General features: G+C 33.1%; 1 protein-coding gene across 1 annotated transcript in view; it reads left to right on the top strand.

The window, feature by feature from the left end:
* The window catches only part of Alk (Anaplastic lymphoma kinase), a 33801-nt gene that overhangs the window by 1424 nt on the left and 16144 nt on the right, over window positions 1-16233 (top strand). The window contains exons 2-14 of the mRNA XM_089711943.1: window positions 6521-6609; window positions 7649-7767; window positions 9045-9249; window positions 9706-9787; window positions 10080-10146; window positions 10373-10685; window positions 11301-11467; window positions 12007-12194; window positions 12632-12791; window positions 13892-14039; window positions 14695-14841; window positions 15418-15577; window positions 15736-15915. Coding sequence (XP_089568069.1) covers window positions 6521-6609; window positions 7649-7767; window positions 9045-9249; window positions 9706-9787; window positions 10080-10146; window positions 10373-10685; window positions 11301-11467; window positions 12007-12194; window positions 12632-12791; window positions 13892-14039; window positions 14695-14841; window positions 15418-15577; window positions 15736-15915 — 2025 coding nt within the window. The remainder of the gene's footprint in view (window positions 1-6520; window positions 6610-7648; window positions 7768-9044; window positions 9250-9705; window positions 9788-10079; window positions 10147-10372; window positions 10686-11300; window positions 11468-12006; window positions 12195-12631; window positions 12792-13891; window positions 14040-14694; window positions 14842-15417; window positions 15578-15735; window positions 15916-16233) is intronic.

The following is a 16233-nucleotide window of genomic DNA, read 5'->3' as shown; positions in this document are numbered from 1 at the left end:
CGATTCCGAATTCAAAAATAGCGCGAATTTCATAAGGCGTATGTAACAGCTTCGTTCGGAAAGGAAAACTGTTGCGCGCTTGAAATGTCAAGGGTCAAATATATCTATTGTATCACAGAAATATTTCTTTATACTGAATGTTAGCGATATCCATTTGCCTTATTGAAAATGCTAAAAATATATATTCATTAATTAGTGCAAGATTTATCAAAGATATTTCCGCGCAAGCTTAGTTTCCGTTTCAATTAATTAATGAAATATAGATTTGATTTTTCTTTATGTTATATTGAAATAGCTACTTACTAACATTAATTATTTTTATAAATATTCAATTTGTTAAATTGCATTCGAATGGTATGTCTAGAAATTAATAAAAGCATTGCAATTGCACTAAGTTCCTACTTAGGTATTTATACCTACCTAGGTATATAGGTACTTAAATATTGAAATTACTTATCTAATATAAATAAAAATAATATAAATATTATAAAGCTGAAGAGTTTGTTTGTTTGTTTCAACGTGCTGATTTCGGAAACTATAGGTACTGGTCCGATTTTAAAAATTCTTTCGGAGAGGAGCAACGCGGGTAAAACCGCGGGGCACAGCTAGTATAAACATAACATTTTATGTCTCCCACTTGCCGCCCCCAATATGCCTAATACCGCCCTACGCTTTATCCCACACGACTTTTGAAAATGATGATAATATACTTACTTGCATACTAATTATGACTGATAAGTTCATAACCTATATTAATTAGATGTCTACAGTTTCGGTTTATAATTAACTAGCTTACCGCCCGCGGCTTCGCCCGCTTTGTCTAAAACCTAATAAATTATAGATAATATACTAAAACCTTCCTCTTGAATCACTCTATCTAATTAAAAGCTACTTTGATACAAAAAATTCATTGTTTTTTTTAATTAAGTTGTGTCAACTATCGTAGGTATTGTATAATATAGGACAAAGAGTTCACTGTTTCTACCAAGGTATAAAAGTAGGTAGCAAATTGAATCATTGCGGCGATATCACTTGATTTCCTCACAGACGAGTGACAATTGGATCGGATGTGATAATAAACACTGACGTTTGCCGCCAATTTTGTAAAGGCGGCAAAAAGCGGTATTTTTTTTAATAGAAACGTTGTTATGGTTATCGAATACCGTGTTGTATATTTTTGGTATAGTAATGTAAATACAAGCAGGTAATAAAGAGAAATAATGTGGCTGTTAAATAACAAAAAATTATATTACTATTTCACTTTTGTTTTTTTTTAATTAATTCGAATCAATGTCTGTCATTGACCTAATTTCAATTATGGCAAGTTGAAAAAAAAAAGCTCGGCGCATTTGTTTAAAAAAATAATTACAATGTTCGATATTTAAAAGTTTTTTTCGACATTGATAACATAACCTAATTGTATTCTCTTTGATTGAAAATAATAATCATTGAAATTGAAGTCTACATGGATATTTTTCTGATAATACTATTTAAAAGTATTTTGGTAAGTTTAATCACAATTTTAAATTAAGGCTAGAAATTAGAATACTTCATAATATTATAAAAATACTTCAAAAGTACATAACTAAAATAATTTGTCCAAAATTAAAATATATTTTGTGCTAAATCGAGCATTGTGGTAGGTACCTACTTAGGTTAAACGCGTGCAACATAATATACATAACTCTTTGGTAAAATGACATAAAATAACATCAATTTTATGATAGTTATTATCTTACCATGATGATACGCAGTACGCCTTATTAATTGATGTATGCGTTATTCGGATGTTAAATTTCTATAATTTATTTAAGTATATTATTTCTATTCTAAATTATATTATGTATATTATTTCTTCAATAGCATTACAATATCATTGTAATACTGTGATATTATGTTATAAGTAAGTGTTTTCGCGTGAAACAGTAACAAACATACATACCTCCTCACAAACTTTTGTAGGTATTTAAAATATTTTATATTAGTAGGATTATTATATTATATCAATAGCGGTCTGCCCCGGCTTCACCCGTGGTACACGTGTACGTTTTCTCTACATAAGAACCATCCTCGTACTTTAAGGGGGCGCATAAAGCAAAATAACCAATCTTCTATTAGATGATACGTGTAATATGCAAGACCAAATCTAAAAAATAAAATATATATCAAACTAGATGATATGTTCAACGATTCTGTTTAATCAAAAACATAAAATATTAAAATTTACTCGATAAAAAAAAATCACCAAGTTAGCTCTAATTTTCACACTTTTACGTTTTCTACTTGACATGGTAATACTTATTATGATTTTTTTTTCATAAACAATTATATTAAAACATTTGCAAGATATTTGTCAGAGCATTTTGTGTAATTACTTTTAGTTTTGGTTTTATCGGCGATAAACCACATACACACAACAACATTATAAAGGCGAAAGTTTGTAAGGATGTATGGATGTATGGATGTTTGTTACTCTTTCACGTAAAAACTACTGAACCGATTACAATGAAATTTAGCACACATATAGAGGGTAACTTGGATTAACACATAGGATAGGTTTTATCCCGGAAATCCCACGGGAACGGGAACTATGCGGGTTTTCCTTTGAAAACGCGGGCGGAGCCGCGGGCGGAAATCTAGTCTATGATAATATTATAAAGCTGAAGAGTTTGTTTGTTTGAACATGCTAATCAAAGGAACTACTGTTCTGATTTGAAAAATTATTTCGGTATTAGATAGCCCATTTATCGACGAAGGCTATAGGCTAAATATCATCACTCTAAGACCAACAGGAGCGGAGCCATGCGGTTGAAATCGCAGGGCGCAGCTAGTTATAGATATTATACTAGCTTACCGCCCGCGGCTTCGGCCGCTTTATCTAAAACCTAATAAATTATATACCTACTAAAACCTTCCATAACTCTATCTATTTAAAAAAACCGCATTAAAATACGTTGCGTATAGTTTTAAAGATTTAAGCATACAAAGGGTCATGAGGACAAAGAAAGCGACTTTGTTTTATACTATGTAGTCCGCATTGCTCCGCTCCTGTTGGTCTTAGCGTGATGATATATAGCCTATAGCCTTCCTCCACAGCTTCCTCGATAAATGGACTATACACTGAAAGAATTTTTGAAATCGGCTCAGTAGGTAGTTCCTGAGATTAGCGCGTTCAAACAAACTAACAAATAAACTCTTCAACTTTATAATATTAAATGGAATACTATACAGTATACATAACACATATTTCACCGTATTAACACGTTCACTGCGGCATGTCCAGTATCGGGCCATCAGCGACTACACCACAGTGCGGCGCCCAAAATCGCAGTTTTCACCGTGGTGCGGCGAGGTTTTTTATATGTTAATCAATGACTAGAAAAGAGACAAATATATTTTTGTGATCACAGTTTGAAGTAGGACTCAATTTCGTTTAAAAATCGTATGGCAAAATATTGGACACACGCATAGAAAAGAAACCGTTTCTTTTGTGTGCGGCATGTCAAATATTTTGCCATGGACAAGCACCTCATGCCGCACTGTACTGCGAGCGCGCCGCGTGTCAATCTCGCATAGTGATGTACCAGGACCACACGCGTCCTTATCAAATTTTTAAATGACAATGATACCTTAGAGGCTTTAGTTTTTTTACATTCTTTTATTTCGTAGCATAAATGCAAAAATGTGATGACAGTTGTGAAAATAATATAAAACATTAAAACAAAAGTTACTGAACAAATTAAAACAAAAGTTACTGAACAATTTCCTGATAGTACTCTATCAAGTACCTTGTTTTATATGTGTTTTTTTTTGTATCGACGATCTCGTTATCTGTTAACAAACAGACTGAAATATACAAAATTGATTTATATCGATATCGATGTTTTATTTTACAGTGTTTCCCATCGCTATTACTGTAAACATGCCGTATCAACGCAGTGCGGGATGGCAAATAATTTTTCACAAAATCAGGGGTTTACATTTTCCCTCATATCTTTTAAACTATTGAGTCAAACTAAAAGCTATTTATGCGGTATATACAAGACTATATATACTATTATCCGAAAAAAATTTTTTTGAAATATCTTGAAATTTCATGAAATTATTAACCTTCAAAGTCAGTAGGTGCGATGTGATAAAAATGGCTCATGACGCACAGTGGTGAACTTGCCGATGTGAAGTATTGAAGACATGCCGCAGCAACGGTAAGTTTGGCATTTTAGGTGCCGCAGTGAACGTGTTAAGCACATGCAGCTAACTTCACACAGATCCATCTATTTTAGCCACTGAATGAGTCTAAAAAGGGAATGGATTGGCCATTTGCATTCACTAGAATCCTATTGTATGGAATGAAATCCTGAGCTATATTTAGAGCTTTTAGGTACAATTTAAACGTTGTTTGATTTGTTTTTGTACACTGCAAATGGTTTTTGTTCAGGATTATATGAAATGCAATTGTAATTTGCTCATTTTTTGAAGTGAAAACTTCTTAGCGGCGTTGGGTATAAAATCTTAAACTCGCGTCAGGACTCAGGACACGTGGCCTGATCGAAAAAGCGGATGGATGTTTTTTTATTTTTTTTTAAGCCCTTATATTTCATGCGTAAGACGGATACCATTCCAAAATATCAAACATGCTGAACGTTAATAATCAAGTTTTCACTTCTGCCGGCACTCCCGGAGTGCAACCCGTCTTTTTTTTATTTCTACGGGGTACGTGCGTAATTTTTATTGGGTACATAGTATATTATACACATAAATAATGGCATAGCAAGTATTACCTCTAGTACATCACTGCATTATCATCAAAATCCGTGTGGTAGTCTTCGCGTGAAAGAGTAGAAACGTAACTCCTTAATTTATTCCTTTTACTCCTCCTTATAGAGAATAAGAAGTAGCTTAGGAGAATGCAAAACAATTAATTCGTTCTTTGTAATCTGATAAAATAAAATATTTAAGTAAAACACATTAAAGGTACTTATGGTAGTTAGGTACTTATATATTTTATATTCAACTAGCTTTCTACCCGCGGCTTCGCCCGCGTTTTCAAAGAAAAACCCGCATAGTTCCCGTTGTCGTGGGATTTCCGGGATAAAACCTATCCTATGTGTTAATCCAAGTTGCCCTCTTTATGTGTAATCGGTTCTGTAGTATTTGCATGAAAGAGTAACAAACACACACACATCCTCACAAACTTTCGCATTTATAATATGTATTAGTAGGATAGGATAGGAAGTAGGAAGTAGGAAGTAGGATAGGATAGGATCCAAATGAAGGATATATTGTGATTCACTTTGTGATACATACGAAGACTTATTCTGTTTGATCAAATTCATTACCTACCTAATGCTTATTTTATTTCTATAAGTACCTTTCGTTAGATTAGATTGACTAGCGGGAATTGAACAAAGGACCTACGCTTCGGTTCTACGCTTTATCAACTGTACCTAAACATTGAACTGGTTTGATTAATATTGTCTAAATTGAAATCCCACCAAAAACATTTTCATGTAAAATGTTGCCAAGACGAGCCCATATGACTCGCACTGTCAAAAAGTTATCAGATCTCATGTAGATAGTAGAGCCAAGCTTCTAACACTACACGCCCTAACTCTACAAGGCCTAACTTCACAAACTCTACACGTTAGTCAAAATATGTGGCTTGGCCATTTCGCTACATTCACATCGGCGTAAGGTGAAAAATTAATTCACTGTTCATTACTTTTGTGTTATACAATAGTTCTTGTAGTAACGAACGGCCAAGCCACATATTTTGACTAAGGTGTAGAGTTTGTGAAGTTAGGCCTTGTAGAGTTAGGGCGTGTAGTGTTAGAAGCTTGGCTCTACATCTACATGAGATCTGATAACTTTTTGACAGTGCGAGTCATATGGGCTCGTCTTGGCAACATTTTACATGAAAATGTTTTTGGTGGGATTTCATTTCTTTTTGTAGGTTGTTTGTAACAATTTTTTTTTTAACAAGGAGTACCTATACATATATATATCTAGGGGAACCAAGTTTTAGATTATTAGATTAGACCTCTAGCGTCATCAAAATTTAATTTAAAATTACAGGTCTCATACAAACTCCCATCCCCTAGTTTAAGGGGTTGGGGGATGAAAGTTACAAGTTTTATAATTTTTTTGTTGTTTGTGTGCTAATACTAGCTTACATACAAAATTTCAGCTTTCTAGGACATTAGGAAATACCTTAAGAATTTTGATGATCATCAGTGAGTCAGTGACGAAATTAGCGTTTTTTAGATATAAATAAAATCTGAAGTATAAAAGCTAATGTAATTAAAACTTAATATGTTCAATAAGTCCGCTATTGACAATATATCCCGAAAATTTTGTTGATCTAGCATAATCCAAACCCAAGTTATGAGGGTTCAAAAAAACGTCGAAGCGCTTCGAGAAAAGGTAGGTAGTGCCCGTGCGCCTCGCTTGGCTTGTCTTGGCGGGGGCACTACCGTGCCCCCAGATTATGTGTAAATAATGTATTTTTCTTCTTTTACAGGACACTTTCTCTATCTCCCCGTCGACCCAACTATGGAGAATATGGTGATAAAGTCACCGCCATTCCGGGGACTTCGTGAATTTTGCAAGGTACAGTCACGAGAAAAATTAAATAATTAAAAATACCCTACAGTTAGATATAATTATTGCAGTCTCATCGATTCTTGATAAGTGTACATAGTTTGAATTATATCTCTCCGTTTAAGGTGTCGGTTACATACAAATATAGAAAATTACAGGTTAATAGAAGCGTGTTAAAATAATTATAGTATAGACAGGACACTGTTTTTCAGGTTGGCTAGTTAGATATTGGTTTATCTTTTACTATCAGGGCCATACCTATACATGGACAGGATATTTTTATATCAGAATTTTTTTGGTCTGAAAAAATTGGTATCATGCAATGATCATGGGCCTTAGACAAAGTAACAATTAAAAAACGATAACGAAATTAGAAAAGGCAAAAATGTATGGGATTGACATACGCCGCGTTAGATCACGTGGTCTATCTAATGTCAATCCCATACATTTTTCCTTTTCTAACTTCGTTATCGTTTTTTAATTGTTACTTTGTCTACGGGCCCAGGTCTTATAACTTACTAGCTTTCCGCCCGCGGCTTCGCCCGCGTTTTCAAAGAAAAACCCGTTCCCGTAGGATTTCCGGGATAAAACCTATCCTATGTCCTTTCTCGGGTATCAAAATATGTATCTCTATACCGAATTTCATGCAAATTGGTTCAGTAGTTAAGGCGTGATTTAGTAACAGACAGACAGACAGAGTTACTTTCGCATTTATAATATTAGTATGGATTATGTGTTAAACAACATCACTCTCGAGAACCGATTTACATAATTTGTGAATTGTTGGATGTCACAAATTTCAATATCACGATTTAAAAGAAAATTATTGAAATAACAAGAATTCCTGGAGTCGGGACGGAGTAGCTTATATTTAAAAAAATATTTCTTGCAGTTAAGTTTACAGTTCTGTTATATTCTACGGGTTTTTTTGTACATTTGTATACAAGCATGGACCAAGTACAAGACTATTATCAAATAAATAAGTTGAAACCAATAAGCAATTCTTTATTTAATCATAAATATTATTCAATAAATCTCTTGTTCACAGCTCGAAGTAAAATTGCATCAAAGCAAGATGCAAAACGCAAGCATCAGACTTGTTTCCGAATCCACTTTTTCTGAAGTGCAGTGGATTTTACAGGAATATGCTGGGAACAATGAAAAATTGTGAGTTTTCTAATAGATAAGAAGATATTTCAGTGTACAGATGTTTTTTTAGTCTTGACTTTTTATTATTTTCCTTCTAAAAATTTAGCCCATTGACCACCGAGCGCCCCGATCGGGCCACGACACAATAGATTTTCTATTGTGTCTGTGATTCCGGGGACTGATGGAAGTTCATTTAGATTTCAGTATTTGTTATGAATTAAATCTGGCAATTTCGATAATATTCTTGTAACGATGCAACAGGTGTTAAATATAATTATGGTACTGTTTATACAAAAGACTTTCTGAACTTTTTTATAAACATTAACGTACCTACTGTAAACAACTAGACTCAAAATCAAGTCATCAAGTCAAGAAATGTCCGAGCGTTGTATAAAACATTCATTGTAATTTAAACCTTATTTCGTGAAGATCAAAGTCTATTGTATCGCTCATTCGCAAACTACCTACATACGTAGGCAGAGTTTTGCTTCGGACACTTTTTGAATTGTGAATCTTTTTTGAAGTGAAACTTCTTTATCGGGGTTGGAAAAAAAATGTAATGTAACGTTTTTTCGTTACGCGTGACATTTTTCCGTTACGCGCCATCTTTTTCTTATCCCTACCACGCGTGATTATTTCTGTAAAGTTGCATATAGTAAATTATTTTTTGAAAATAAGGTCATATACAGGGTGTCCCACTGTTGGTATACTAAGCTCAAAGGAGGTTATAGTTTTGCATACGCTGAGTACGTAAAAAATACTTATAAAATTCCGGACGCATTTTTTTTTCAAATAGATGAATTCTTAAAACTAAATGTGTACACCCAAAACAAGCAACCCGCCCAACTTTGCCACCAGCACGTGAGCTATCGTTTGCGATTATGTTTTCATAGACAAAATGCTCACATTAGAGAAGCGGTATATGCCGGCTGCGCGAAGCTAGAGAAGAAAACAAGGATTTTCAGGAAAAATTTAGCAAAAAATTTTTGACGTAATTTTGTTGTTTAAGTATTTTTTCTTTTGATCAGTGTATGCAAAACTACAAGTCCCTTCGCGCTTAGTATACCAATAATGGGACACCCTGTAGAAGTTTCACTTCTCACGTGTGTACACTACCTAGTACACGCACACATTTTTTTTATACGTCATTTGACGATTGACATAAATCGTTAATTGGAAAACTCTGCCCAACACATACGTAGGCAGACTTTTGCTTCGGACACTTTTTGAATTGTGAGTTTATTTCTTTACTGTGTTTTAAAGAAATAGATTCAACAATTAAATTTGATCCTCAGGTGGTTACCAATGAGGTTCATGATAGGCAAAGTACAGCAAGAGGTCAGGATTATAATAGAGATAACCCGGCCGAATTATGTGAGCGTGTCCCAAGTATTGCCGCATATAGCGATAGATAACATTCGCATGGTGGAGTGTTTGCCAGAACCGCCGGTTTATAACGGAGAATGTCAGTTTAGACAAGTGAAATGCCGGGTTATGAAGGTAGGTTGGAAATTTGTAATTGATGTATATTTACGAAGTTATCGATGGTAAAATGATTGGGGGCTTCAGAATTGGGAGTTATATTGCCTAATAAATAATTTTTTAGGCTGTATGTTGAATCTATGATTTTATTGGTATATTTTGATGATAATTTGGTGAATTTGTAAAAAGTATCTTAAGAAGTAAACTTCTTTGATTTATGTTTGTTGATTGAAGTTCTTAATTTGTAACAGGTTTGATTTAATTTACTTTTGAATAAATAAACAAAAGATATACATACAGACCGTATCGAATACTAATTATAATATTATTTTTGAATTTGATGATCATTACAGTCCTACTTTTACATAAAAATAATAATGATACAAGTTCAGAAGGAGATATATGGTCTTCTGGTACTTATTATGATTATAATGCAATTTTTAGTAAGTACATTAGATAATGATATTCTTGCAGAGAGAGTCATGTATCAAGATGCAACAGATATGCGATTTGGTAAAGGATTGTGACGATGGCTCTGATGAACATCAGAGTTGTGGTGAGTTAGAAATTATTATTAAAGAAATTTTATTTAATACATATATAAATAGTTTCTTTTATGTTTAATTGACTTCAAAAAGGAGAAGTTTCTGTATATTTTTTAAGGTACATAATAGACACTAAATTTTTTCGTCTTTATGATATAAGGAAAGGTTTTTATCAGGTAGGTTAAGTTGGAATGTGACGTCATTTATATTGTTTTAAGTTTACTTATACTTGAAATAAGAAAGAAATGTTAATTTTAAGCGTTGTTGTAATTTCATGTGAATTTAATTACTTTTTAATTTCAGATAAAATGCCCTATGGGTCATATTGTAACTTTGAACAAGATGCTTGTGGTTTCGAAAACGTCCCTCAGTAAGTATTTTTGTCTATTTGATGTTGAAATTTTTAATTATACTCTCATATTTAACTAAAAACTTTAATGTTAACTATTTCAAATCTTTGAGTATTTTGTTTTGTTTTATCTTTCTTTCTGTTTTCTGATTTGAACCTCGACTCTTTTTATCAATAAACCTCCCAAAAAAATCATATAGTAATTTACTTCTCCAGATAATACAGTTTATTCTACTTTCCCTTACAGACCAATACTAAAATGGTCCAGACACAGTGGTCCAACACCAACTGACAAAACAGGTCCAAACTACGACCACACCTGTGGTCCTCCAAACATTTTATATACGACCGCGAGTCCCATTATCCCACTATCCCCAGCACATAGAAATTATTCTCTCTCCGTCTGTATGGGATATTATTTCTTCGTCAATATGAATGTAACTGGGCCGAATAAAAAGAAACCGGATTTCGCGTCCACTGCAGTTATGAAAACTGTCATTTTTAATCCGCCACCTAAAGTGCATGGGAACATCACGTCGAGATATTATAATTGTTGTACCGTAAGTGTTTTTATTGATGAGAAATTATTTTTATTAAGTAAAGAGATATTATGAAAGCAAAATTTTAAGTCACCATTTTGTACGGTATTATCATCTTCAATTGTTGTTGTTATAACTTTATAAAAAATTGCTTTATAATTATCAATTAATTCAGTATCTGTATCATTTACAGAATCATATTAATTAACATTATTGTTCATTATTATTTTGGATATTATGTTATACTTACTTATAAAATTCATTTTACAATTCTCATGCAATAAGGATAATATTACTTTCGCATTTTCTTTTTATCAATCGTTAACTTTAAACTTACAGTTATATTCTAAAATATCGGTTGACTGACCTGTTGACTTGGTTGGTAGTGACCCTGCCTTCCAAACCAGAGGTCGTGGGTTCGATTCCCACCCAGTGCAAATATTTGTATGATGAACATAGATATTTGCTCTGTGTCTGGGTGTTAATTAAAAATAAGTATTTATTTAAAAAATTATATATGTATGTTTGTCAGCCATCTTGTTTCCATAACACAAACGAAAGCTTAGTATGTTATCAGATCATGCCGTGTTTAAAATTGTCTTGGAATATTTATTTATTTATCCTAATTTTCTCCAGATACGTTTCTATTATCAACAAAATGGTCGAAACTACGGTTCTTTAAGCGTTGACGTTGTAGAACTTACCTCTAGAGGTAATATAACTACTTCTCTATGGTTCTCTACGAAGGATAAAGGGGAGAATTGGCTGAGAGCCGCCATTTTCTTACCTAATATTACTAGCAGGTGAGATTTTGTATTTATTATGTCTTAATTATTATTTTCAAATTTAATACTAGCAATATGAATGGTCTAATAAATAAAATTAGAAAAAATGTTGACAATTAGAATGATGCAATAAATAAAATTACAAATCTTATGAATACTGAAATAGTGTTGTTTATTTTCAAATTTAATGGTAACAATGATCTATTTGATTTTATTGATAATTTTGTGAGTAATGAAAATAAAATTGACATTATTTTTTTGCGAGTGTAAAGAACCAAAAGTCAAATGAAAGAGGGTAGGTAGAAATAAAACTAAACTTAGACTTGATGCAAAAAAAAAGTGGATAAGTAAATTGCATGTTAAGGTAGAAGTATTTTTATCTAAATTGCAGGTATCTTATTGATTCAATAGCTACAAATACAACCACATTTACTTTATTTTTCACGAATTAATTGAAAACAATTGCTCTATTTCTATAAAAAATTCCAGCCTTCATTCTGGAAAGTTCTTGTAGATATTTCTACATTACCTATATTTATTTTGTCTTCATTTCCCAGGTACTATCTCCTATTCAAAACAAGAATGGGAATGAGGATATATTCGGATTCAGCTATAGACGACTTCTCAATGTCTCCCGAATGTTTTGGATTAAATATAAACGCTTCAGAATTAGGAGATTATAATTACTATGATCCTGTTTTTGAGGAAAAAACCACACCACATGAAGATTTTGCTGAATCTACTTGTAAGTTAATTAAAAATATAGTAATAGATATTACAGAAAAGTATAAATTAAATTGTAAGGTAATAAAGCGAAATTATTGACATAAATCATTTAATTTCAGAATGAAATTGTTATATTGTTAAATTTGTCTTTGTAAAATTATTGTGAATTAATGTTGAAAAAAAAAAATAAAGCCGTATTAGAAGCTGTTAATAATATCTCAAAATAAAAGTATTCAAGTGTCATAATTATAAGAAATATTACACAACTTAATAAGTAAATCCAATGAACAGAAGTAATATAGTTACAGATGTCAGCTGATATATACATAGATTACTAAATAATTACGTATGACACTGTAACACTATATTATAGTAATCAAATAGACAAAATTGTAGTTGCCATTAATTTTCAAACAATAATAGTCCTTATCCCTCTAACAATAAAACCGCTTACAGTGTACCGTTTCACAACATGCGGTGCGACGGGCAGATTTGGACCGAACCAAACCATGTGTGATATAGCTTATAACAACACTTCTGTAAGTGTTAACGTGGTACATAGTACGCCGTACACTGGGATACAAGTGTGGGAGGTGCCTAATGAGGGATTGTATACGTAAGTATCAAAATATTTAGAAATAGAAAATTTTGTTGGACCAAGTGTAGAACCTTGGGGTACACCAAAGTTGTGATAGAAAGATTTGTTTGACCTAATATTGATCCTTGAGGGACACCATGAAACAGATAATTGTATAATACTACATACAACAATACTACTGTAAGCGTTAGCGTGGTACATAGTACGTCGTATGCTGGGATACAAGTGTGGGAGGTGCCTAATGAGGGATTGTATACGTAAGTATCAAAATAATTAGAATTTAGAAATAGAAAATTCTGTTGGACCAAGTGTTGAACCTTGGGGGACACCAAATTTTATGAGAAGTTAGTGAAAGAAAGTTTTGTTGGACCTAATATTGATCCTTGAAGGACACCATAAAACAGATTATTGTTCCGCGTCTGAATAAGTTAATATGGTAAGTACATACTACGCCGTAAGCACATTTGTATATCAAAATATGAGGGCCTAATGAAGGTTTGTATTATGTAAGATGTTTATAAAGTTGTTGAAAATTAGTATAATAAGGGTCATTTACTATTGAAAACGTCATTATTAGAAATTATTACCAATAACTGTTATTGGACCTTGTCTTGATCCTTGAGGTACACCAGAAAAAGTAATTAACAATATTTTTTTTGTATTTTTTTAATCAAATTAAGTTGAGAAGACCAAATTATTATTAAAAAAAAAATAACTTTTAATGTATTTAAAACTACATACTATTCAATACCTTGCTTTATAAGGAACGTTTCATTTGATTTACCATGTAAAAGGCTCTTGACGATACTTAAATATATCGCAGGTTTTAAATGATAAACGTGACATTACTAATTACTATATTAAACATACGATATATCTAGAACGTACTAAGTACTAAAATGTAATCGTACTAATCTAAATTATTTTCCATTTGACGCATTTCGCTTGAAGTTTTACTTTCAACGCGCCTAGAAGTTTCACTTCAACAAGATGATGATATCGATCGAAAATCGAATGAATCTGAAAATGACATCAACTTGTTTCTTTTTTTATCGAAGTATTCGTGAACTGTCTTTTTAACCGACTTGAAAAAAATCTTTATTTTTATATTTCTTTAGGATAATAGCCACAGGGGCATCAGGTGGTTTAGGCTCAATGTGGGCAGGCGTATCTCACGGGGCACAGGCAAGGGGTCTATTTGAGTTGCATCGCGCTGAGAAAATATATATGCTCGTGGGGCAACAGGGGCAGAATGCTTGTAAAAAGGTCAGATATTTATCAGATTTGTTAAAATTAAGTCAAATTTTAAGTAATATTATTAATTTAGGTTTAGGTTTGGTTGAAATGTCGGGAATTAAGAAAATTTTTAAAGATATATAGATAGTATAGGTCTATTTTCGGTGTAAAGTATAACTTTCTTCAAGATCCGGCTCGAAGGATCTTGGACTTGATTTTTGTGCAATTTTGTTTCAGTCTATTTAAATAACAATTTTTGCAATATATTCCCTACTAGCTTTCCGCCCGCGGCTTTGACCGTTTTTTCAAAGAAAAACCCGTTCCCGTAGGATTTCTGGGATAAAACCTATCCTATGTCCTTTCTCGGGTATCAAAATATCTCTATACCAAATTTCGTGCAAATTGGTTCAGTAGTTAAGGCGTGATTGAGTAACAGACAGACAGACAGAGTTACCTACTTTCGCATTTATAAAATTAGTATGGATTGTATGTCCCTAAATATTCATAACTATTGTTATGCTTCTGTTATTTATTCAAAGTTTTTTTATCTGTAAGAGATAGTTCTGAAGCCATCAGATCGTCTATTGTGCAATTTACGTTTATTTTGTACTTTTATTTCGTGTAAATAATTCGTCTGAATAATTCATTCATTCATTCATTTTTTGATTAACATTTCTTTCTATAGACATTATCAGCCCAAGAAAGCCACGAATGCTCTCGTCGAGATTCCAACGATACATACCAAATATTTACAAGCAAAACACACGAAGTTAGAAACACGCACGTGGTCGATGGTGGGGGAGGGGGTGGGGGTGCTACTTATGTGTTTTTGGTAAGTTAGCATAGATAATTTAGAAAAAATGAAAGAAGGATAGTTTTTAAGTATTAAGGAACATGTAAAATATACAAGTAGGAAAATCTGATAGTGCAGAAAGACAAGTGATAACTGCGTTAAAAACAACCGACTCCAAACTTGCACTTGCAACATTTACAAATACAGACAAAAATGCTTATAAAATAAAAACTACTGGGCCTATCCGAATAAAATTTTTATGGGACGAATTCGACACCATCCCGCATCGAACAAAAAAAGAATTACGTAAATCGGTTCAGAAACCTCGGAGTAATCGGTGTACATACATAAAAAAAAAACATACCGGCCGAATAACCTCCTCCTTTTTTTTGAAGTCGATTAAAAATGAAAGATTTAGAAATTAACGTCTCAATCAACGACCATTTATTGACAAAGGTCTAGAAACTATGCATATTATAACATCTCGTTACCATCAAAAAGATCGAAATATTAAGAGTTACTAAATGAAAAAAAATCATAACCTAACCTTACTATTATAGTATAGATTTAAATAAATATAACGAATTTGATACATTTTTAAACTTTCTATTACAGCTGGGCAAAAACGGTCGTCCCATACCCCTCCTAGTGGGTGGTGGGGGTGGGGGGATATCCGTGGGGGTGTTCCGGGACGATAACTCCCAACATGCCCGGGGAAGGACTAACGCTACCCCGGAATCGGGGTATATGTATGGACAACCGGGACGGACTTCGGGTAAGTTTGGAGATATTTTCGAGTTTGGAAAAAAAAATAGTTTTTTAATGTTTGTTATATTGATCGGTTGTTCGATTGATTGCTGTACTTGTTGATTCATCTATGTAACTAAATATGCGTATTATTATGTATCTTAATATGTATTTATATTTGTCTAGGTGCTGGCGGGGGTTGGACAGGTCGGAGGGGTCCTTTAACCCCAGGGTTCGAAATCGTCCGTGGGGGGGCGCTACAGGAGGGGGGTGCGGGGGGTCGTGCGTGTACTGGGGATGCGGACGGGGGGTTCGGTGGTGGGGGTGGGGGGTGTTTGAGAGGTGGAGGGGGTGGAGGGTGGTTGGGTGAGTGGAGTAGATATAGACAGGATTGATGTAATTCAATACATACAGAAACACAACATTTATTAATTAAATAGCAAAATATGTTTACATTGATACATTATTATGATTTATAGACAAAACACTAATTATTACTCCGAATTGTGTTGCATATATTTTTGAATTATTGACTATTCCGTAATTTTATTTATTGGTCTTGTTATTTGATGTAACTATCTAGATTATAAGTAGTAGGAAAAGACACTTACAAATAGACAGAGAAAAAGCAAAACAAATAAAATTAAAAACGACTAGGAAATTCATATTAAAAAACACACAAGA

Source organism: Colias philodice, chromosome 27 (genome assembly GCF_061535455.1).
Source record: "Colias philodice isolate Cphi_HAF_F1 chromosome 27, ilColPhil1 Martin Lab GWU primary, whole genome shotgun sequence".
In the NCBI taxonomy this organism is placed as follows: Eukaryota; Metazoa; Arthropoda; class Insecta; order Lepidoptera; family Pieridae; genus Colias; species Colias philodice.
Note: the sequence above shows the minus strand (reverse complement) of the source record. Positions and strands in the feature narration are given on the sequence as shown.